Source organism: Hyla sarda, chromosome 4, assembly GCF_029499605.1.
Source record: "Hyla sarda isolate aHylSar1 chromosome 4, aHylSar1.hap1, whole genome shotgun sequence".
NCBI lineage: Eukaryota > Metazoa > Chordata > Amphibia > Anura > Hylidae > Hyla > Hyla sarda.
In genome coordinates, this window is record NC_079192.1 from 145,181,631 (window position 1) to 145,206,255 (window position 24,625).

General features: G+C 40.7%; 1 protein-coding gene across 1 annotated transcript in view; it reads right to left on the bottom strand.

The window, feature by feature from the left end:
* The window catches only part of LOC130368538 (unconventional myosin-Va-like), a 180,422-nt gene that overhangs the window by 18,600 nt on the left and 137,197 nt on the right, over nt 1-24,625 (bottom strand). Inside the window, exons 28-33 of the mRNA XM_056572330.1 lie at nt 22,113-22,340; nt 19,338-19,438; nt 12,626-12,824; nt 2,477-2,570; nt 2,164-2,310; nt 1,041-1,195 (exon numbers count right to left, since the gene is read on the bottom strand). Coding sequence (XP_056428305.1) covers nt 1,041-1,195; nt 2,164-2,310; nt 2,477-2,570; nt 12,626-12,824; nt 19,338-19,438; nt 22,113-22,340 — 924 coding nt within the window. The remainder of the gene's footprint in view (nt 1-1,040; nt 1,196-2,163; nt 2,311-2,476; nt 2,571-12,625; nt 12,825-19,337; nt 19,439-22,112; nt 22,341-24,625) is intronic.

A 24,625-nucleotide genomic window follows, 5' to 3' on the forward strand; every position in this document is an offset into this window, starting at 1 on the left:
TTTGCCAAACTAGAGTCTATGTAGCAGTAAAACTGATATTCCATGACACAATAAATCTTTATATATCCGTACGAGAAGAAAGGTTCAGCTCTCTGTTCTTCTGTATTTGTTATCCATAACACAAGAACTATTGATCAGAAAAAATGGTGATGTGTTTTAAACTATTGTGCTATGAATAAAGACTAATTGTCAGAATAGTGTCTGCATTTGTTCGGGTACAGGGATGAGCAGCGGGGAATGGACTGACATGTGCCGGTGGAATGTTGAAGTAGGGCAGCGGGGAATGAGTACGGGCAGCGGGGAATATTAATTGCGCGTCGGGTACCAGCAGCAGGGAATAGAAGATGCGGAACGTGGGTCAGGGGAACAACATTAGATTATTAACAGTGCAAGTTTAAAAACCCTGCCGGAAGCCCTGAATGGCCACTCAGGGCTCCCGGCGGGGATTTGAAAATGAAAGTAAAAGACACTATATACACAGCTGGGGAACAGAGCATGCCGCCCATTCCCCTGGTTAATAACGTATGCTCGCATCGGGTCTCAGAAGTAAGACATAGTGTGTTCCATCCCTTACTCCCTGTACTACTTCCCCCAACATGGAACAGACTCTGTTCCATGATGGGGGTAGTAGTACAATCACTACTGTTGTCTCTCCAGCCGCCCGCAGACTCCCGCAGCCGGGGAACTACTACTCCCATCATGGAAACTAGTCTGTTCCATGATGGGAGTAGTAGTAGTGGCTGCAGGAGTCTGTAGGCGGCTGATACGAACGAATGAAAAACCGATGCAAAAAGGATGCCACTAAATGGCATCCCTTTGTATCAGTTTGCATCCGTTAGTAAAATGGTCCGTTTAGTAAGCATTGATGGGAGAATAGCGGGACAGGGGACAACCACTGTGTGAACCTAGCCTTAGAGTAGGGGTTTCCTGAATGAAAAACAAATGGGCAGCATCTTCCCCATGGATATTAGGTTAGGAATTGATAACAAGAGAAAAAGAGGTGACTATTACATTTCTCTTATCACATAGTGATAACTGACCTTCAAGATCTTTTTGATGCCATTAATGGTTGAAGTGAGCAAGGAACGGACTTTCTGGTCATCGTTGAGGTAATCCGCGTGTCGCACACACATGAATAGAATGTATGCTGGCAGACCTGGAATAAGGTTCACAGCAACACCACGAGGCTTTAAGTCTGAAAACAACGAAAATAAAGTGAACATTTTCATAATTTCTGAACCAACTTACATGACCTTAGTGAATAATGGGGAAGATTTACTAATAGTGTATACTTCACACACTTAGACATGGCAGTCTACAAATGCACCAGATTATACATCAGGGAAAATGTCAAAATTACATGCCGACATGTCTGTACTGGGAGAGCCCCATTCATTTCGATTGCCCAGACGTAATCAGCAAGTGACTACATTCAGGTCATTTCCCAAGCGTATGCAAGTTTTGACTCGGACTGAGAAACGCAGCTTGCAGCAATTTTCAGTCCAAAGCAAAACTAAGATATGTTGAGAAAATTACCCAAACCTCAGACCATTGAAATAAATGGGACCCATGCTTGTCCATACATGGACATGTCGGCATATCATTTTGACATTTTCCCCGATGTACCAAGAGAGACAAACAGTGATGTGAAAGAGTAAAAATGTTGTCACTTTTTTGGGCACAAAGTCACACGTTACATGCCCCAGTTTGCCAAAATCACATCCATGATACCATTACTCCTCTAAATTCAAATGTGGCACAAGGCACATAAGCCATTGTTTGGTGAAAACTACACTAGAAATCAGTGCAGGTTTGAATGCAGATTTTGAGGCTATTCTGCATCTTTATTTCAGCCTGAAAACCAGCTCCCACTGGAATTAATTCAGTTCAATTGGAAGTGGTTGTCACTTTGCATTTAGTGCTGAAAAAACAGGATATGTTACTTGATATGTGTAAAGCCCCTCAGTTTCAAAACGTGGAGCTAAAAATCACTTATGTCCATTTTAAATCTGTATTTGGTGCTGATCAGTATGGCAAATTGCATCAAAATCAGAGCCATATCAGCCATGGATTCAGCACTGATTTTGAGGTTGAATCATTCCCTAAGTAATAACATATTTTATTCCATTTTTACAGGTTAAACGATTCCCATTTAATGCTTACCTAATATAAGGTTCTTAATCAGCTTTGGCTCATCTTCCCTCTTATACTCCAGCATTCCTTGGAAGTCTTTCTCTTTACGGGGAATATTAAGTGGGCGGATTGGCTCATCTACTATTTGACCAGGAGACACATTCTCCATTTGGCCAACTAGAAAAGAAATATAAGTTATTAATAATTCTACATATAAAATGATAACATTAAACATTACACACAAGTAGAAACCCTTCTCCACAATTATAATTTCTTAAATGAAAATAGAAAACTTGTAATACTTCACACTACACAGCAGTTCCATTAAAAGCTGGAGAATTACCTTCTAGCTCTCCGATTTTCTTTGCAAACACCTTCAGCTGCTTTTTCAGTTTCCTGACCGTCTTATCTTGCTTTTCAAGTTGCTCCATTAGATCCTACAGATAGTAACATAACTTAATAACAACACCCTTCTAAACACAATCAAATACTACATAAAGACGGTTAGTAAAACAAAAACGTGATTGAAGAGTAAGAAAGAAAGTAATAGCGCCATCAAGTGGCTTTCAGTAGCTTACACACTGTGCTAAAATCTAATATGGGGCGGATGTAGAAGTTTCTTCTGTGTTACAATACTGTAAATTTAAGTAAAAAGTATATTCACTCGTGTACATAATAGAGTGGTTTCCAAGCAGTGGTGGAGGTTATAGACACAATTGTAAGTGTTTTAAAGAGGTATTCCAGAAGAAAAAATTTACATTTTAAAGTGTCCAGGATAAAACTGTCCTTACACATAGGAAATGCTTGCTGAGTTTAGCTGAGACAGCATTTCCCACATGTGGGGATGGAGAACAGGAAGCACTGCTAGGGGGGGGGGGGGGGGGACCAACACCGCAAGGTGCGTAGAGTTTTTATTTTTATTTTTTTTATGCCATACTGCCACCCTTGGTACTTAAATGTACAAATTATCCTCAGAATACCTCTTTATTATTATCAATATTAAAAACAGAAAGCCTGTTTACTTAGATTTATAGCTCTCCAGAAGATGTATATATTATTTTAAACACATTGCATAATCACCCCTGCTTGCAGGTGCAGCAATGATGGCTTGTGAGCCAGTAAGTCTGGGTGCTCAAAAAATAGGGCCCACACCCCTCATTACATCACTACCCACCCAGTCACCACCTGTGATGTCACTAACCTATGTGGAGTCTTAAGCTCTTAAAAACAAAGCATTTTTGTTTTATTTTTTTATCAGCTCATTTTTATTTTCCTTTACAGAGCTATATGGGGGTCTTGTTTTTAGCAGAATTAGTTAACTCTTTCATATTTGGGGTACAGACAACTTTTTGATCCATTTTTATTTTATTCTTTAGGGTCTATTCACACATACAGTATCCAGACCAGATTTGATGCACAGGATTTGATGTAAATGATTTCAATGTAAATTACATAGTTAGCATGGTTGAAAAAAAACATACGTCCATCAAGTTCAACCAAGAAATTCAAGGGAAGGAGTGTGGTGGGATAAAGGGGAAGGGATGGGATTTTATATTTCTGCATAAACATTAAAGTTATTTTGCTCCAGGAATGTATCTATCCCTGTTTTAAAGCTATCAATTGTTCTTGCTGTGACCAGTTCCTGAGGTAGACTGTTCTATAAGTTCACAGTTCTTATGGTAAAGAAGGCGTGTCGCCCCTTGCGAATAAACCTTTTCTTCTCCACACAAAGGGAGTGCCCCCTCGTCCTTTGAGGGGGTTTAACCCGGAACAGTTTTTCTCCATATTTTTTTGTATGGGCCATTTATATATTTATATAAGTTGATCATATCCCCCCTTAAACGTCTCTTCTCAAGACTAAACAATTGTAACTCTTCTAATGTTTCCTCATAGCTAAGAGGTTCCATGCCCCATATTAGTTTAGTCACATGTCTCTGCACCTTCTCCAGCTCCACAACGTTCCTTTTATGGACTGGTGCCCAAAACTGAACAGCATATTCCAGGTGAGGCCGTACCAATGCTTTATAAAGGGGGAGTATTATGTCCCTGTCCCTTGAGTCCATGCCTCTTTTGATACATGACAATATCCTGCCGGCTTTGGAAGCAGCAGCCTGACATTGCATGCTATTCTGTAGTCTGTGATCCACAAGTACACCCAGATCCTTCTCTACCAGTGACTCTCCCAGTTTAATCCCCCCTAAGACATACGACGCATGCAGGTTATTAGTACCCAGATGCTTAACTTTACATTTATCCACATTGAACCTCATTTGCCAAGTGGAAGCCCAGACACTTAGTCTATCCAAGTCATCTTGTAACTTATGCACATCCTCTATAGACTGTACTGTGCTACAAAGCTTGGTGTCATCTGCAAAGATAGAAACAGAGCTGTTAATGCCATCCTCTATATCATTGATAAATAAATTAAACAACAGCGGGCCCAGTACTGAACCTTGGGGTACACCACTAATAACTGGGGACCAATCAGAGTACGAATCATTGACCACCACTCTCTGGGTACGATCCATAAGCCAGTTTTCAATCCAGTTGCAAACTAAAGTTTCCAAGCCCAAAGACCTTAACTTACCTATCAGACGTCTATGAGGGACAATATGAAATGCTTTTACAAAATCCAAAAACACTATATCCACAGCCATTCCTCTGTGAAGGCTTCTACTCACATCTTTATAAAAGCTAATTAGATTAGTTTGACAACTTCTGTCATTAGTAAACCCATACTGGCTATTACTTATAATACTATTATCCCCTATGTATTCCTGTATGTAGTCCCTTACGAGTCCTTCAAACAATTTACCCACAATGCATGTTAAGCTTACTGGTCTATAATTACCTGGGGAAGACCTAGAGCCCTTTTTGAAGATTGGTACCACATTCGCCTTGCGCCAGTCCCTCGGCACAATACCAGACACAAGAGAATCTCTAAATATCATGAACAAGGGTACAGAAATTACTGAACTTAGTTCTCTACGAACTCTTGGATGTAATCCATCCGGTCCCGGAGATTTTCTTACATTTACTTTACTTAATTTACCTTGCACCATCTCTATAATAAGCCAGTTCAGTACATTACTTTACCAGCATAGGCCCGGCCTGCGTCAGCTCCTCCCTCTTCCTTGGTATATACAGAACTTAAGAACCCATTCAGTAGCTCTGCCTTCTCTTGATTGCCAGTGACCACCTCCCTATTATCATTATTAAGGGGTCCAACATGTTCTGTCCTTTTTGCAATGATATATCTAAAAAAAAATATTTAGGATTTGTTTTGCTTTCTTTGGCCACCTGTCTCTCATTTAGAATTTTTGTTGTTTGTATTACATTTTTTTACAGATTTTATTAAGCTCTTTGAACTGTTTAAATGCTATAGCTGACCCCTCAGATTTATATTTTTTGAAGGTTTTTATTGTTTATTGCACTTTTAACATCAGTTGTCAGCCATGTAGGATTTAGTTTTAATAGTTTACATTTGTTCCCCTTAGGAATAAATTTAGCTGTATAGCTATTCAGAGTTGATTTGAAAATTTCCCATTTACCTTCTGTATCAGTATTTGACAACACCTCCCCCCAGTCTATGTCCTGTAGTGCAGCTCTCAGTCCAGATAAATTTGCCTTTTTATGGTCTATTTATACGTACAGTATTCTGCGCAGATTTGATGCGCAGGATTTTCTGCTGCAGATTTCAATGTAAACTGAATGACTGAACACCACTTGAAATCCTGCACATCAAATCTGCACAGAATACTTTATGTGCGAATAGACCCTTAAAGTTATACGTTTTTGCCCTCCCGGCCTGACTTTGTTTTCTACACTTTAAGCCAAAAGTAACTATATTGTGGTCGCTATTACCAAGGTTTTCACGCACAGTTACATTCCCAACCAGCTCTGTATTGTTGGAAATGACCAGATCCAACAGAGCATCACTTCTTGTTGGGTCCTCCACAAACTGGCCCATAAAATTATCCTGTAATAAATTTAGGAATGGTCTCCCCTTTGTAGTTTTAGCCAACCCCGGACCCCAATCTATATCTGGATAGTTAAAATCTCCCATTATTACCACTGTACCGGCCCAGGCAGCCCACTCTATTTGTTTATGCAGCTGACCTTCTATCTCCTCAGTGGTGTTGGGGGGGGGGGGGGGGGGGTCTATAGATTACATCAAATTATCTTTTCAGTGTTTGCTTCCTTTTGTACCCACAGTGATTCCGCATCCTCAAATCATCACACGCCATGGCATCGTTCACACTGACTTTCATAACGCTTCTAACATACATACACCACCACCTTTCCTGTTCACCCTATCCTTGCAAAACAATGTAAACCCCTGCAGATTACCAGCCCAGTCATGCGAGGAGTCCAGCCATGTCTCAGTGACCCCAACTATATCAATATGTTCCTCCAGTATCAAGGTCTCAAGCTACCCCATTTTATTTGCTAGGCTTCTGGCATTTCTGAACATGCCCTTTACATTTCCATCAAGTTTTATATATACAATCTCACTAATGAGATTTTTTGAGTTATTGGGGCTAATTGAATCCATTGAATTATTGTTGCTAATGGGAGTTTGAGTTATTATTGCTAATGTTATTTTTTAAGTTATTGAGGCTAATTGTATTTTTTTTAGTTATTGGGGTTACAATTATTTGGGCTACATTTATTTGCACTGGTTTCGCTGGTTTGTAACACCTGGATCTCCTTATTCACTGCTCTTAACCTCCCCTACATGTCGCCTCTCCACCCGCCATTATTCCTGACCCCTCTCTAACCTAGCCATCCCACTATCTGCTAGCTTTGCTTAATTGTGCTCCCCCCACTTACCTAGTTTAAATACTCTGCTGACGGCCTTCAAGCCCCTTCCCATAGACTTGCATTGAAGGGGCGTGGCCATGATGTCATGTCATGAGGGGCAAGGCTGACCCCGGCAGTGTGAAAACAGCATTCGAAACATTTACTTCCGAACGCTGGCCAGTGAAGTACCCCTTTAATTTATTACCCATCCGCAGGTGTACTACAGACTAGGAGAAAAAATGCAAAGGTGGTTTTAACTTGGATGTGATGTAGCTCTATCTGCAATTAAATGACTGAATACAGCTTCAAATCCTGTCCATCAACTCTGCGCAGCATACTGAACATGTGAATAGACCCTTAGGCAGCAAAAACAAAAAGAAATGGTTTCCTGGCACTCAATTTATAGGGCTGGCAATCACTTTTGACATCACCTAATGCCAGGACCCCAACTGTGAAGTTATCACCTGTAATACTAATAAAAATAATGAAGACTTAAAAGGGGGAAGTCAGGAAATGTCACTGCCATTGCCCATTATTGTAGATTGTATTGTACATTGTTCCACCTATGACATTCACATGTCTGGGATGTCGTCAAGTGCACTGGTAAAATACACTGGAACAATAGGTAAAAAGCTCATTCCGTATTATCTTAAGACTTCCTAAACACAATTCCTCCACATTGTCCCCTTGTCTTCAGTACAGTTCTTAAAATAAAATAAATAAATAAATAACATGTCAGTCTTGCATATATTTATATGTTAATAGGAATAACACTATATAGTATTTTATCCCCCAAATGAGTAATGTTTCTATCCCTATTAAAGAGGCCTCCAATCCCATTTAATAATCTAGTTGCCTGCCTGTGAACACTCTAGTATGACTTTATAGGACCACCAAGATGGCAGAAGTGGGGGTCTTTATTAGGTCTTCAGCTGCCATGACTACTCACTGATATCCTTCAATCCTCATCTGCATTCTGTGACCTGGTGACAGTGGGAGTCTCCTACTCTCTATCTAGCCATTTAGATACTATATCTTTTACTGACTGTGGCATCTAAGTGGATCTGATTTATCTCCAATCCCAGACTGTTGCAGCATGTTGTCCGCTATAAAAGACAGCTGCTACATGCAAACAGAGCAAACTCAGCTTTTGAGCTCACTGCATACACATCCGAGTGCCATAAAATAGATTACAAGAGATTAAAAAAAATATTAAATTAAAGGGAATGTTACATCCATGGGAAAGTTTGTACATCCAGAAAAAGAAACAACAGGGTATGTGTTGGGAAAGTTAAATTACAGTTGTTTTTATTTTACCATTAAGCAGGTACCTTTTTAACTTAACAATAAGGATGGGAAACCTTTATGTGACAGATTCTTAAGATGGTGAAGAGTCCATATGGACATTGCATATGAACTGGCAAAATACCTCTCCTATATTACCAAGGGCCAGAGCCCAATGACCTAAAGATTAATATTAGAATGAAATCACAGGATTAGAAGAAGAATACTTACTCTGTTGACCAGAAAGACAACGGAGCTGATATCTAAGCCGCTGCACTCTATACAGGGTCATATGGACATATAATGTGATTGGCTTACTGAACATGCAATTTGCCATTAGCTGGAGTTAGTAAGAAAATGTGCAGTTGTCACAGGACTTAACATGAAGACATGAAACAATGAGACGGAAAGCTGTGGGGGTAATGGACACAACGCAGCCTCTTCACACACACGTATCTGGACAGGCAGCCAATCAGGCTGAATTACTGTTAGTTCTCTAGGACACGGCTAAGGCGACAGAACAATCAGGCACATGATTTACATACAATGATCCGTCTGTAAAGTGAAATCCGGTACGACTGATACTTCATGGGATCATCTGCATATAACTCCTCAAAATACTGAAAAAACAGGCAGAATGGATGGACCCTCTTTCTGTAGTAGGTTACTTAATAAATGTTATTCAATATGTCCACTGACTGTGCACCACATTAATACATTATTTTGGCTGAAGCAAATATAGCATAATCTCATTCTTATGCATTTATCTTGCTTTTTGGACTCTTCTTACATTCCTACAATACTAATATACATTACAAGGTGGTAATATTAACAAGCATCATACAGGGTATTAACAATAATAATCCCTTCTATAAGTCATCTTAACCATCTGTAGGTCCCTGACCACTGGTTTGGGAGTCGGGAGTCCCCCATGTGGCTCTCCAGCTGGTTGCAGCTTTAGATACTACTGTGTACTTAGAACTAAGGGGGTCATATCAATACAATAACTTAGAACTAGGGTCAAACCATAATCACTGCTAGTTAATACAGGGGTAAGAGCCATAGCCCCTTAATATTCTTTTTACATTTTGTTATATTTAATGTGGCCCAGTATGACCTGTCATTGTTTATAACTTATAAACAACAAGTCCCCCGGGGATTCCAGGGCAAAAGGTACAATCAGCAACTTTTAGGGGTGCTCCTCCAAAGGGGTTAACCCTAAAACTAGAAATCCCCCCGTTTAAAACTTCAATGCTTTATTATATCTCTTAAATGAAAATGGAAGACAAAATAAGTGTTTGGTGCACATTTAAAAACACGACCGCTGCTCAGCTGGTGCTATCTGGGAGTCCTCTGTTATATCAGACTTCCACTATTTTGGGATAGCTTTTTAGCTATGGACTCACATATGTATTGATTTAGATGCTGGCTTTATGGTCGCTAATTAAAATAAGTTGCTAGCCATGCGCCCCCCGACTTTTCATCAGCTCACGCTGACTTTATCAAGTGAGTCCGGCTTTGGGGGAGCACCCCTAAAAGTTGTTGATTGTTTATAACTGGCTCACAACCTAAAGAGCAGGGAACTATAACTACCAAACCTCTTCATAATTTATGGGCTTAGAGGGTATGGACATCGTTCCAAAGATTTTATATATATATATATATATATATATATATATATATATGTGTGTGTGTGTGTGTGTGTGTGTTTGAAAATGGTTCCAGGAGGAGCTGAAACGTTGTGATGCCTAACATGAGAAAATAAATCCATTTTTTTTTCTTGAGTGCTGCGCCAATGGTTGGTTTCTATGCTATGGATGGACTTTGATCGGGTCTTTGTGAGCACTGGCACCGCATATACTAAGGACTGATAAGTAGTGCTGCAAATTCTATTTGGTTTGTATATATTACACATATATATATATATATATATATATTACACATATATTTATATATAGTTATATATATTATTGATAACAAATATCCTTTCACTATTGAACAAGTACAAACAAGCAAAATGATGCTCTGTAACACCCCTTGGCAAAAATGCCTATACAGTTACAGTATAGCGCTGACACTATGTATGCTTTACCCTAAAAGGTAGTGGACCAGGAAAGGTCCCTGTTTTTATTTAGGCCCCTACAAAAAAGTTTTTAATTAAGTGTATGGAGCGGGATTGGCGCTCGGCTAAAGTGCCTTTACATGGCTCGATTAATGTGCAGGCAAAGCTGTACAAACAATCGCTGGATCATTCGTGTGGCCCTTCCCTTTCATCCTTATTGGTCACACACCAGTTTACACAGGGTGATGTATGGTTACCTAATAATGATATTTTAATATGCTAAAATAATGCGATCAGCTGTTGCTTTTGCTTGTTTGTCGGCTTATCATTAGGCTTATTACGTAGGACAACATCATCCTGGTTAGGCGATAATTGCCCTGTGTATTAGGGCCCTATTGAACACTGGTAATAAATTATACTATAATTTAAATGTTACAAGGAACCTTAATTCCCATCTGAGGGGTTTTGTGAGATTGGGGCATTTGTGTAGCCAGAGAGGATGTAAGGGCCAAATCTTTAGAAAATAAAATAGGGGGCCTTTCCTGATAATAGTCTCTTTAAAGAAGATATATATGTCGACAGAAAAGCCCCTTAAACTACAGTAACCGGTAAACAGCTTAAAAGACGTTCATTCTGAACCTGTAATTTTTATCTTTCTACTCGCATGCATTTCCCACGCTCTAAGCCTACAATTACTGGAGTCTTACTAAGCATCACTATTAGGTTTCTGAGCTTAGTAGTCCTCTGTATGCATCAGCATGCTCTTTTTGCAGGCAGAGAGCAGGGGAAAGCTAGTGCCCAAAAAGATACAAATGATAGGGTCAGAATCAGCGTCTTTTAACTTATTTAGGCTGCATTCACAGTCCTAGGAGACTCATTCACAGTCCTAGGAGACTCTTTCCTAGGAATGTATCCACCTTTTCCAGCCCACCGGAGCACCTGAAGGCTGAACTAATTTATGCAGGAAAAGTCATCAACTGTCGAGCCGAGAAGTTTGTGACGAATCGAATTTACTGTAAATTCGCTCATCTCTAGTCTAGACCCATCCCGTTCTTTTCCCGTCAAAAATAAAAGCGGACATTTAAAAAAACGGACAATAACGGATGCAAACGGATGTTATCCATTTGTATCCGTTATTGTTCAGTTATTAAACCAAAAAAAATGTGTTCAGAAGTAAAAACGGATCAAAAAACGGATTGCAAACGGATGACATTAAAGGCTCATCCGTTTTCCATAGACTTCAATGTTAAATTTACTGCATCCGTTTTTTTCTTCCGTTTTTTTTGACGGGAGAGAAAATACTGCATGCACAGTCTTTTCTCCCGTAAAAACTACCGGAAATGAGAGCAGGCGGGTGCAAACTGATGTCAAAGGATTGCAAAAAAAATCCCATTGACATCAATGGGATTATTTTACATCAGTTTCTAATCCGTTTACAAGCAGCAACAACGGAACCTAAAAGGGGAAAATAAACGGCAGTGTGAACGCACCCTAACTGATTATTTTAAAGGGGTAGCCTAGTGGTGAAAAACGTATCCCCTATCCTAAGGATAGGGGATAAGTTTGAGATCGCGGGGGGTCCGTCCGTTGGGGCCCCCTGCGATCTCTCTGTACGGGGGCCAGGCTCTGCGGCCAGATAGCGGGTGTCGACCTCCGCACGAAGCGGCGGCCGACACGCCCCCTCAATACATCTCTATGGCAGATCCGGAGATTGCCGAAGGCAGCGCTTCGGCTCTGCCATAGAGTTGTATTGAGGGGGCGTGTCGGCCGCCGCTTCGTGCGGAGGTCGACACGCCCCCTTCCCGCGGGCTGTCGGGGCTCCGTACAGGAGATCGCAGGGGGACCCAGCGGTCGGACCCCCCGCGATCTCAAACTTATCCCCTATCCTTAGGATAGGGGATAAGTTGTTCACCACTGGGTCACCACTGGACTACTCCTTTAATATAGATTTGGAGGTGACAGAGTCCATTTAAAGCGGTTAACCAGTCAACTACTATATGCTAACCTACAAAATGTTATGTATGTTAGCTAGAACTAGGGGCTGTAAAACAAAAGTAGGCCCACAGGATGAGACTACACAGGATATGTTTGTAGTCTGTTACCATGGAGACCTATAGGTCTGGATGAAAGCTGATAGGATATTTTTTTATGAAATCAATTTTTATTTTAGCTACATCAGAGAGAAAAAAAAGACTGGTTGTGATGATGGACACACTGTAACCTCCATATTTACTACTAAAAGTAATGAAAAACTAAAAATGCATCTGAATAATTTATGATCTGCAATGATCTAAAGCTTGAGCTTGTCTGTAAAGTCAGATCTAATCCTTTTAGATAACATACCAGGTTCTCATTGGTCAGCCGGGTGATCTCATGCTGTAAACTGGCTTCAATGCGAGCCTCAGGAGGCAACTGGAGGTTCTGGGCAAGGAGCTGCTGCTGATGATTGTTCTCCTCCTTCAGACCTTGTATCTCTCCTCTGAGAGATTCCACCTCATTTTCATAGGTCTTCTTCTGAGCCTGAAGCTGTGACTCTAGGACCCTACAATGCATCAAGACAGGGGTAGACATTTAATACCCACGTTTACCATCCATCACGAGCAATCCTAGCACCAGCAGCAAAGCTCCATCTCACCACAGCATGCTATACAACCCATCAGTAGAAGAATTATTACAGCAACCATTTAGGACAGCACTTAAATAGTAGATAAGGATATACGAGAAGGTCAAAGAGAAGCTAGGAAGGTTATGGAACAAAATCATTATTATTAGCATTTCAAACACACATTATAATAACCATTAGTAATCTGTTACAAATGAAGGCAAATATCTTATTATTCTTTATTCTTTTTCACAATACTAGGGATCGCCTTAGACCAGTGTTTCCCAACCAGGGTGCCTCCAGATGGTGCAAAACTACAACTCCCAGCAGGCCCGGACAGCCGAAGGCTGTCCGGGCCTGCTGGGAGTTATAGTTTTGCAACACCTGGAGGCACCCTGGTTGGGAAACACTGCCTAAGGGTACGTTCACACGTGTGGATTTACAGCGTGATGAAGGCCCGCTGTATGCTGGCTTTATATGTGCCTGCTGGTAGCGCCAATATGTCGCTACCAGCAGACACACTGTGATGTGCGAGTCGCAGTATACTCGCACATCGCGGGAGCTCTCTGTCTAGCTCAGAGCAGGGAGAGCGGCCGCGATGTGCGAGTAAGCCGTGCACATCGCTGCACTGTGTCTGCTTGTAGCGGCGTACTGCCGCTACCAGCAGGCACATATAAAGCCAGCATACAGCGGGCCCTTCACCAGCGGATCCGCAGCGAAAATCCGCACGTGTGAACGTACCCTTAGGGTGGGTTCACAACATGATTTTGCTATATGGCTTCATAAAAAAAAAAAAAAACGTATGCAACCGTTCAGAAAACCGTGCCCATAGACTTCCCATTCAAAACTGTACGCTCCATAATATATACATTATTGTTCTGGGTGAAAAACCGTATTAAATCGTATGCGTTTTTTTTTTTTTAAGTCAATGGGAACCGTACAGAACCGTTTGTGCGTACGGTTCCATCCAGTTTTCACAATATGGTTTTTGACTTAGAACTGTTTTTTTTTCTTGGAATTTCAATCAAGTGAAACTTTATTCATAATGGAGTGAAAAGTTAAAAACTTATAAGTTTTTTTCTTTAAAAAAAAAACGGATGCAACCAGACATCATTTTTCAAACTGTATATGGTTTTTAACTGTATACAGATAAAAATTTGTACACACGTTTTGATACAGTTTAGTCAGGTTTTGAGGAAAACCTGATACGGGGAAGTGTATTGCAAAAACGTGGTGTGAACCCAGCCTTAGACCAATAAATGTAGTCACACTTCAAATGGATTCCTAAGCAGGGGTTGATAAAGTGGCACAGAGGGCACAGGCCCAAAGCCTCCAGCTGCCCAACTCCTATGTCTTATGCGGTTTCAGTGTTGTCCATGAAGACAAAGGGTGAGTGAATGTCAGTATTCAAGCCAGCTAGACCGTGTATGGCTGAATAAAATATCCATACAATATCCCTGTGATAAAGCTGACCCAGCAGAGCACAGAACAGTTTGTGTTGCAATTGGTACCTTATGAGTAAATCTAATGTAGGCTTCAGGCCTGTAACTGAAAGAACTGATAATTCAACATCGGTGTAAGATAATGTATTAAAACATTTTTTTTTGTGTATACTTAATAACCTTTAATATGTCTCTTTTAACAATTCCCATTGAACTGATAGCATACTAATTTCTACAGATCAGATAAAAGGAGAAAAGCAGGGCTATAAACTGTAAGAATTGCATCTTGATCGACTCCACATCAGGAATCATGGAATCCTGTTCCTAGCATTCTACAATTAACTTATTTCCACTATCTAAACATTTATGAGCTCTCCATTTAAAGAGTACTATCATGAAAAAAAAAACTTTTGATATGTTTTACATTAATGCATTTGGGACACTTTCCTAAATGCATATCATAAAAAAAAAAAATATATATATATATATATATATATATATATATATATATATATTTTATTGAGAAATTTAGGTTTGAGAAATCCACCACTAGGGGTCTCCCTAGATAGTCTTTTATAGATTTCGGACTCCTGCCTGGTCTGGCATGAGTCGGAAATCTCAGACTGCAGCCGGGCCACGTGACCCACACAGCGCTGCTCCCTGCCTGCCAATCAGACAGGCAGGAGCTAGTGCTGTACGCGCAGCAGAGCAGAGAGTGCTCCTGACATGGCCGGCCGCCTCATCAGGCTCCTGGAGAAGGAGAACCGTCGAGCGCTGGCCATATGTCAGTGCAGCGCTGCTCTGAATTAGGATCGGGTCTGCCTTCCTTTACTCTGATCTGAGGTCTTCTTAATCCAAGTAAGTGATGGGCATACATTTGAACATTTGTGTTTCACAAATAGTGTGCCTCCAGCTCTAGCAGTAGTTTTGAACCAGCTGGAGGCACCATGGTTGTGAAACACAAATATATATAAATGTAGAAAGAGAAAGAGAGGAAGAAGGGCGGAATTAGCCCAGCCAGGCTTCAGATGACGTTGCGCTTGCCAGGCCACTCCCCCTTCCTTTATTGCTCACAGCAGAAGAAATGAGCAGCCTTAGTGAGGGGGAAAAAAGGTATTTATGAGCATTTTTAAGTAGAAGTGAAGTCAAGGATATCGTTCGTGAGTGTCAGATGGGGGGGGGGGGGGGGTAGGGAGATTAGGGACAGTTTAGTAGATGATAGGTACTTTATAATCTTGGTATGTGGTACTACCATAATTCCTAGGAAGCAATGCCCACTGTTTTGGAGTTATACAAGACACAAGATCTATCTTCCACTCCCTATCTTCAGTCCCTTTCACAATCTTCTCACCTGCACCTCAAAAACATTTTTGAATCTGCCCTTTTCTTACTGTTGAAACTCTTATTATTGCTTTTATTCATTCTCGTCTTGACTATTTTAAGGGGGTTATCCAAGAATTTTTTTTTCTTTTATATCAACTGGCTCTCCACAAAGTTAAACAGATTTGCAAATTTCTTCTATTAAAAAATCTTAATCCTTCCTGTAGTTATCAGCTGCTGAAGTTGGGTTGTTCTTTTCTGTCTGACAACAGTGCTCTCTGCTGACATATCTGCTTCTCTCAGGAACTCTCCGAAGCATTAGAGGTTTCCTATGGGGATTTGCTCCTGAGACAAGCAGAGATGTCAGCAGAGAGCACTGTTGTCAGACAGAAAAGAACAACTCAACTTCAGCAGCTGATAACTACAGGAAGGATTAAGATTTTTTTAAATAGAAGTAATTTACAAATCTGTTTAACTTTCTGGAGCCAGTTGATATGGGAAAAAAATGTTTTTTCCTGGAATACCCCTTTAAATCTTTACCAAATCAGCCTTCCCTTGTCTAAATTTCCTCCTCTTCAGTCCATTATTAATCCCTAAACTATTTATTCTAAAATTTTAGTGTTGGCCATGAATATGATTTTGTTAATAGAAGACAGAAAGACAAATTCTTTTCATAAGATAAAAAGAAAAAAACAAAAAAACAACATGGACCACTAGAGGGCAGATGTTTAAAAGAATAATTGGGGAGATTGTACAGTAATCCCTCAAGTTACAATATTAATCGGTTCCAGGACGACCATTGTATGTTGAAACCATTGTATGATGAGACCAGAACTCTATGGAAACCTGGTAATTGGTGCTAAAGGCACCAAAATGTCATCCAAAAATAGGAAAAAGTGAGAATTAAAGATAAATAAGTAGATAACTAATATAGATAAAGCAAATCCTTACATATAAAAGTAAGAAAGATCTGCTGGGAGCTGTAAATCGCTCTCTAGGTCAGTGTTTCCCAACTAGGGTGCCTCCAGCTGTTGCAAAACTACAACTCCCAGCATGCCCGGACAGCCAAAGGCTGTCCGGGCATGCTGGGAGTTGTAGTTTTGCAACAGCTGGAGGCTCCTTGCTTGGGAAACACTGGTCTATGTAGAGGACAGGAGCTTCTTCAGGGTCCTGTACAGTACACGCAATGTTCTAAAAAAGTAACATGGAGTCGCCCTCACCTGATGTCCAAAGGAGCAGCTAACCCTGGTACAGGTAAAGTAAACAGAACATGTAATAATTATACCTCCCTGTACTGTAGGGGGCGCTACCAGACACCAGTCAGTGCACGCACTTCAGGAATACAGGTGATTTACCAGTAAATTGCCCATTCTGATTGGTCGGTTCTTCCAGCCATTCACACGTTTCACAGATCTGGACTGTCTGTAGTATTGTATGTCGAGTCTGGTTTCAAGTTAAAATGGTCCAGAAAAGACCATTGTATGTTGAAACTATTGTATGTTGAGGCCATTGTAAGTTGAGAGATCACTGTATTGCATTTATAGAATGGCAACACATCATCATTACCGAGCAACAGCAGTAAGCAAAATGTACCGGGCACACCATCGAAATGTGTTTATCTGCTTGAAACTTCTATACCCTGTACCAGTTAAAGCAAGCAGCAGTCAAATGTGAACAGACACAAGCCAGACAGAAAATAAGCCAAACTGCATGCTACTGAGGAAACCCACCACGATACCCAGTTGTGTGCCCTTAAACCTGCACCATAAAGTGTGGGGTTTCTGGGTTATGTGCTCTTGGATTATTATTCACTTGGAGCAGAAATTATTGGATGAATATTTAACTATTAAAGTCATAGAAGCCAATTTCTTTTTTTCCATCATGCTCAATATTCTGAGCTCCTATTTTGTGCTTGGTTTAAGCTTTTGCCATTGTTAGTAATATGAAAAAAGCAGATCACATATCCCCATGGTGATGATTCTGGTAACCTGTTGGCCTGTTTTAACCCTTCATACACCAGCCAGAGCTCTCCATCCTCGTTCAGCACATGGTAATCCTGCGGTAGGGTTCTTTTTGAAATGATTAAAAAAAAATAATAATGAAATCATTGAATGAAGAAGATGAAGAAAATAGAACAAATCAATGAAAATCTGACCATGCAAAACCATTTTTCATGCAATATGAGAATGCCAATAGATTCCTAAAAATGGCAGATCAGTTCCCCTCAGTCTCTCAGTGGAAACGACTAGTTGATGCAGTTATTCCAAAATTATTATTTGAAAAAGTGGTTTATTAGCATTATAAACACACAGGAGGAGATGAATCAAAACCTGGCCAGAGGAAAAGTTGCTGAGTTGCCCATAGCAACCAATCAGATTGTTTCTTTTAACTTTTCAGAGGCCTTTTCAAAAATAAAAGAAGTGATCTGATTGGTTGCTATGGACAACTCAGCAACTTTAACTCTGGACAGGTTTTGATAAATTTCCCCCACCGTGTTTAAATTTTGGGATTTTATAATTATTCTTCTATAGCAGTGGTAGAGCCTTCTCTTTAAAGGGGTACACCGCCCATAGACATCTTATCCCGGGGACCCCCGATATCTCGGCTGCGGCACCCCAGACATCCGGTGCACAGAGCAAACTTTGCTCCATGCCGGATGACTGGCGATGCGTGGGCTTGTGACGTCACGGCCACGCCCCCTCAAGTCTATGGGAGGGGGCTTGGCCGACGTCACAACTCCTCCCATAGACTTACATTAAGGGGGTGTGTCCATGATGTCACGAGTGGGGCGTGGCGTGACATTCCGAGCCTCCGGCGCTGCACCCGATGCTGTAAACGGTGGGACCCCCGCGATCAGACATCTTATCCCCTATCCTTTGTATACGGGATAAGATGTCTAGGGGCGGAGTACCCCTTTAAAAACCTTGTGGTAGATATATTCCCATGAAGAGACTTGTGTTTTTCTTTAGGTTAGTTTAAAGGTCTCCTTAGTATTTCAATGAGGACTCCATAATCTTAAGTCTATGTAGCCTTTTTCAATAAAATTCTTTACAGTTTTTACTCTTACTTTATTGCAATCTTATGTGTAAAACCATTCTATACCCCTTTATTCTGGACTTTTCAGAACATCTACCCAAGTACCTTATATAAACATAGCATTTTCATGGTGACAAGTTCCCTTTAATATAACTGCACTTAAGCGTGTGCTGCAGATTTCTAATTGCAATTACAAAGAATATTACGTGTTCTATTATATCTAACACACTCGGCAATAGATTGTCGTTTTATTTGGTTTGCACCTATACAATCTTACTAGATGTGTAGATGTGGTGTTACCATATGGCATATTACTTTAACATCAAGATCACTGGGGTATTTCCTACTTGGGGGAGACATATTTTTGCAGAAGGCTCAGATGCACAGCTCGAGCCCCACAGGTATATAGCTCCCAACTTGTGTATGTAACTTCTCCAGTACCATAAGTCATATACACTAAATATAAATGGCATACGTTAGTAGTGCTTACTATTACTACAGTCTTTGTCTTTAGCACATGGTTAACATTTCTCTTACCTCTTTAATGGATAAAGCTGGTGCACATACCAAAGATGGACTGATCAGTACAAAGTAATACACATCCATATAGCGTTCAGTTTAGACTATAGGTTTCAGCATCCTTAATACAACTTACTTGTTGGTTTCCTTCATGCCAGTATAAGCCTGAGCAATCTCCCTGTGGTCCTTCATTTTCTGTACATCTTCAGAGATAGCTAATGTGTCTGTCATAGTGTCCTAAAATAATACAGCATATAGTTATTACTGGAAGTATAAATCTAATTTACATGAATGTGATCAAGAATAATATCTAATCTCCTCTATTCAGCTGGGTACTGTAGCTTGGACCTCTGGTGTCATCTGCAGTAATACATATATGATGGCCCCACAACCTGCTTTCTGAAAACTGAAGAAACCATGACCGAGTAGCATGAAGGCCTTTTTATCAACCATTTAAAGTCTGGCTTTTACAATAGATAATACCTGCAGAAATATGATTTCATATGCTGACTGCTTAGATTAAAGGGGTACTCCGCCAAAGGATAGGGGATAAGATGTCAGATCGCCGGGGTCCCGCTGCTAGGGACCCCCAGGATCTCCGCTGTGGCACCCCGCTATCATTACTGTGCGTAATGACGGGTAATACAGGGGTCGGAGCATTGTTACGTCACAGCTCCGCCCCCTTGTGAAGTCATGGCCCGCCCCCTCAATACAAGTCTATGGGAGGGGGTGTGGCGGCCATCACGCCCCCTCCCATAGACATGCATTGAGGGGCGGGCCATGACGTCACGAGGAGGTGGAGCCGTGACTTCACGATGCTCCAGCCCCTGTATCGCCGGTCATTACGCACAGAGTGAGTGTGCTCAGTGCAGTAATGATAGCGGGGTGCCGCAATGGGGGTCCCCAGCAACGGGACCCTGTCGATCTGACATGTTATCCCCTATCCTTTGGATAGGGGACAAGATGTCGTGGGGCGGCGTACCCCTTTAAGACATCTAGTAAGACATTGCAGTTCTGTGCACGTATAGGAATTCCTCAAAAGTCTAATGATTACTTTTACTGGTGAGAAACAATCATTTCATAGGTAGTCATCAGTCATTAGGTTCTATTAAATAATCCTAATAATCACTATATATATATATATATATATATATATATATATATATATATATATATATATATATAATAAATGCACCATTAGGTAGCAAAATATATTGTTTCTGCTAGACAAGAGAGGTTCAAGCAGTAGAGACCCGGCATCACTGGATATAAACACACGCGCTTATGAAGCTGGGTTAAAGGGCAGCCACCAATCTACATTTCACTCTTTCACTGGTTTAAAACAAAATCTATAAAAGGGGGGAAGCAAATGACAGCATTGACTGTATACGGTATGGTCATTCGTCAGATTAGAACGGCTTCACTTGACAAATGGATTACAGAAGCACTAAGCACAAAAAGCATTATACTTGGCAGCACAAAAAATCTGGTAATTCTCTACCAGCGGTTGTTGTACATTAACAGCAATTGAGGGACAGGCAGCAATTGAGCTTAATACATCAATATCAGCTGTTCAATAAAAGTAAAAGGTTATTGCATTGCATGCAGAAAGCTACGAAAGCAGCAATTGTTACCTTATCATCCTTTATTACCCCAAAGATGAAAAAGGAAAAAAAAAATAAAAATGATTGGTCAGAAAACACTTACCAGCCAGAAAATGGCGCACTGTACTTGACACTATCCTGCACTAAGTACAAACCATCATTAATGGTGGGAATTGAGGCAATAAAGAAAAGGGACTGAACAATACAGGATTCTCAACTCCTCATATTACTGTTCATACTAACTGTACAACTTTTTATTCATTTAAAGGGTACCTCTCATCAAAAAAACTTTTGATATATTATAGATTAATGTATGCAGAATAACTTTACAATTGCATGTTATTAAAAAATATGCTTCTTTCTATTTAATGTTCCACTTTGTAGAAATGACCACTAGGGGTCTCCCTACCAGTCCTGGCAGCAAGCATTTCAGACTCATGCTGGAGTCCTAAACACTACGAGCTGCCAGTCTGCTTTGTTCACAAAGGAGAACACTCAGAGCTGCCAGCCTGCTTTGTTCACAACCTGTTTGGCTATGAACAAAGCAGGCTGGCAGCTCTGAGTGTTTAGGACTCCAGCATGAGTCAGAAATGCTTGCTGACAGGACTGATCGGGAAAAATACAATAGAAAGAAGCATATTTTTCATTAACATGCTATTGGAAAGTTATTCAACATTCGTTAATCTAAAATATATCAAAAGTTTATTTGATGAGAGGTACCCTTTAAATAAGTTAGGTATAAGTGGTGTAAGGCCCAATTCCCCTACTTGTAGCATGGAGTCATCCCAGCAGAAGGTACAAATATGATGTCAATGAGGCCTAAGCATGGCCAGATGATTTTCAATAGACCTAATATAAAATAGGTATAAAGTTTACCAGTCGCTTTAAAAACGTTTGACATGTCAAAGGTTTTGATCAGTCGGTGTCTGAGTGTTCAGACCCAGACCGATCTCTGGAACGGAACCATGTGGCTGAGCACTTCTTTCCCCACTCTGTGTTTGTGATCTAGACAGTCCCAAAGACTTATTTTGAAAGTCAGTTTTGGTCGTGTGGCACAGAGCAGAGAAAAAAAATGTGCTTAGTGTGCTGTTCTCCTGGCTTGTTCTAGACCAGTGGTCTTCAACCTGCGGAGCTCCAGATGTTGCAAAACTACAACTCCCAGCATGCCCGGACAGCCAACGGCTGTCCGGGCATGCTGGGAGTTGTAGTTTTGCAACATCTGGAGGTCCGCAGGTTGAAGACCACTGTTCTAGACCCTAATTTTTTAAAGTGACGGTGCCCATTTAGGCAGACGTGATCCATCTCACCTTGTGTGGAATAGCTTCCATTTGACTAACCAGCTGCGATCTGAGAATGAGTACTTCCTCTTTGCGCACTTCCAATTCTTCGCTGACTGATGTCATTTGTTCGAGAAGAACTTTATATACTGGAGCCCCTGGCCCAGACGGATCCGGGGAAACTTTCTCTGTAATGGCCCTTCTTAATTCATTTAATTCATTCTTCAACTTCTTGTTCTCAGATTCCAGTTCCTGACGCTGATAGTAAAAAGAAAGAATACATAAGTCATGTGACAAAAATGCTAATTTTTTGCTTTATTGCCAGAATTCACAAGATTAAAGTAAAAATGCATACATTCATGGCACAAATTAACAACTTCTCTTAAAATTTTACTCAATATCATATAGTGTATTTCATTTAAACATTACTATTACTATTCTCAGATTTGATCACAGCATAATATATGAATAAGATCTAATATGTCTCAAACATTTAGAACATTTAGTAGCCTATTTTATGTTATTTCTGGAGATATCCTGTGTGAGGAATTGAGCTAAAAATGTACGTACTTGTGTCTGGGACATATCCCCAGATTTTCTATCCATCTTTGCTTACCAATGACGTGGTTCATGTGATCTTTACAGAACAATGAGCTTTGTGTGATTCAGCAACCTTTAGGGTATTTTAATATCCCAGAGTCCTCTGTCATAAATCAAAATTGGTCCTTATCCCAAAATAAGTATACAACAATAAGCATCCAGATATACACAATTTAAGCAGCTGAGATCTCGACATATATCTTAGCTTTACATTAACACTAATAAGCTAAATGTGGCCTCAAAATCTTTCCCATGCTAACTGTAGCTGGGCTGCCATAAAGTATACATTGATGTATGGTAGAACACCCCTCCCCCTTAGCCAGAGGATATGGCAAATAAAGTTATTTCACTCTTAAATGCTAAACACATATAAAGCTGTCCACCATTTATTCCCACAGAAAATGAACACCTGTCTTTAAAGGAGTACTCCGGCGCGCACTTTTTTCATGTTATCCCGTCCGGGCTGCAAAATAAAAGAAAACACACTTTCTCTTACCTGCCAACGAGCCCCCATAGCTCCGGTACACTCCGCTACAGGTGTTCGGTCCCCGGGCTGTATTCTTCTAACTTTCTGTTAGCCCGGCACGTCACACGGAGCTTCAGCCTATCACCGGCAGAGGCGGGACATCGCTGCGGCCAGTGATAGGCTGAAGCTCCGTGTGACGTGCCGGGCTAACAAAGTAAGAAGAATACAGCCCGAGGACCGAACTCCTGTACCGGAGCTCCGGGGGCTCGTTGGCAGGTAAGAGAAAGTGTGTTTTCTTTTATTTTGCAGTCCGGACGGGATAAAAGGAAAAAAATGCGCGCCGGAGTACTCCTTTAACCCCTTAAGGACGCAGGACGTAAATGTACGTCCTGGTGAGGTGGTACTTAACGCACCAGGACGTACATTTACGTCCTAAGCATAACCGCGGGCATCGGAGCGATGCCCGTGTCATGCGCGGCTGATCCCGGCTGCTGATCGCAGCCAGGGACCCGCCGGCAATGGCCGACGGCCGCGATCTCGCGGGCGTCCGCCATTAACCCCTCAGGTGCCGGGATCAATACAGATCCCGGCATCTGCGGCAGTTCGCGATTAAAATGAACGATCGGATCGCCCGCAGCGCTGCTGCGGGGATCCGATCATTCATAACGCCGCACGGAGGTCCCCTCACCTTCCTCCGTGCGGCTCCCGGCGTCTCCTGCTCTGGTCTGTGATCGAGCAGACCAGAGCAGAAGATGACCGATAATACTGATCTGTTCTATGTCCTATACATAGAACAGATCAGTATTAGCAATCATGGTATTGCTATGAATAGTCCCCTATGGGGACTATTCAAGTGTAAAAAAAAATGTAAAAAAATGTAAAAGTAAAAGTAAAAAAAAAGTGAAAAATCCCCTCCCCCAATAAAAAAGTAAAACGTCCGTTTTTTCCTATTTTACCCCCAAAAAGCGTAAAAAAAAATTTTTATAGACATATTTGGTATCGCCGCGTGCGTAAATGTCCGAACTATTAAAATAAAATGTTAATGATCCCGTACGGTGAACGGCGTGAACGAAAAAAAATTTAAAAAGTCCAAAATTCCTACTTTTTTAATACATTTTATTAAAAAAAAAATTATAAAAAATGTATTAAAAGTTTTTTATATACAAATGTGGTATCAAAAAAAAGTACAGATCATGGCGCAAAAAATGAGCCCCCATACCGCCGCTTATACGGAAAAATAAAAAAGTTATAGGTCATCAAAATAAAGGGATTATAAACGTACTAATTTGGTTAAAAAGTTTGTGATTTTTTTTAAGCGCAACAATAATATAAAAGTATATAATAATGGGTATCATTTTAATCGTATTGACCCTCAGAATAAAGAACACATGTAATTTTTACCAGAAATTGTACGGCGTGAAAACAAAACCTTCCAAAATTAGCAAAATTGCGTTTTTCGTTTTAATTTCCCCACAAA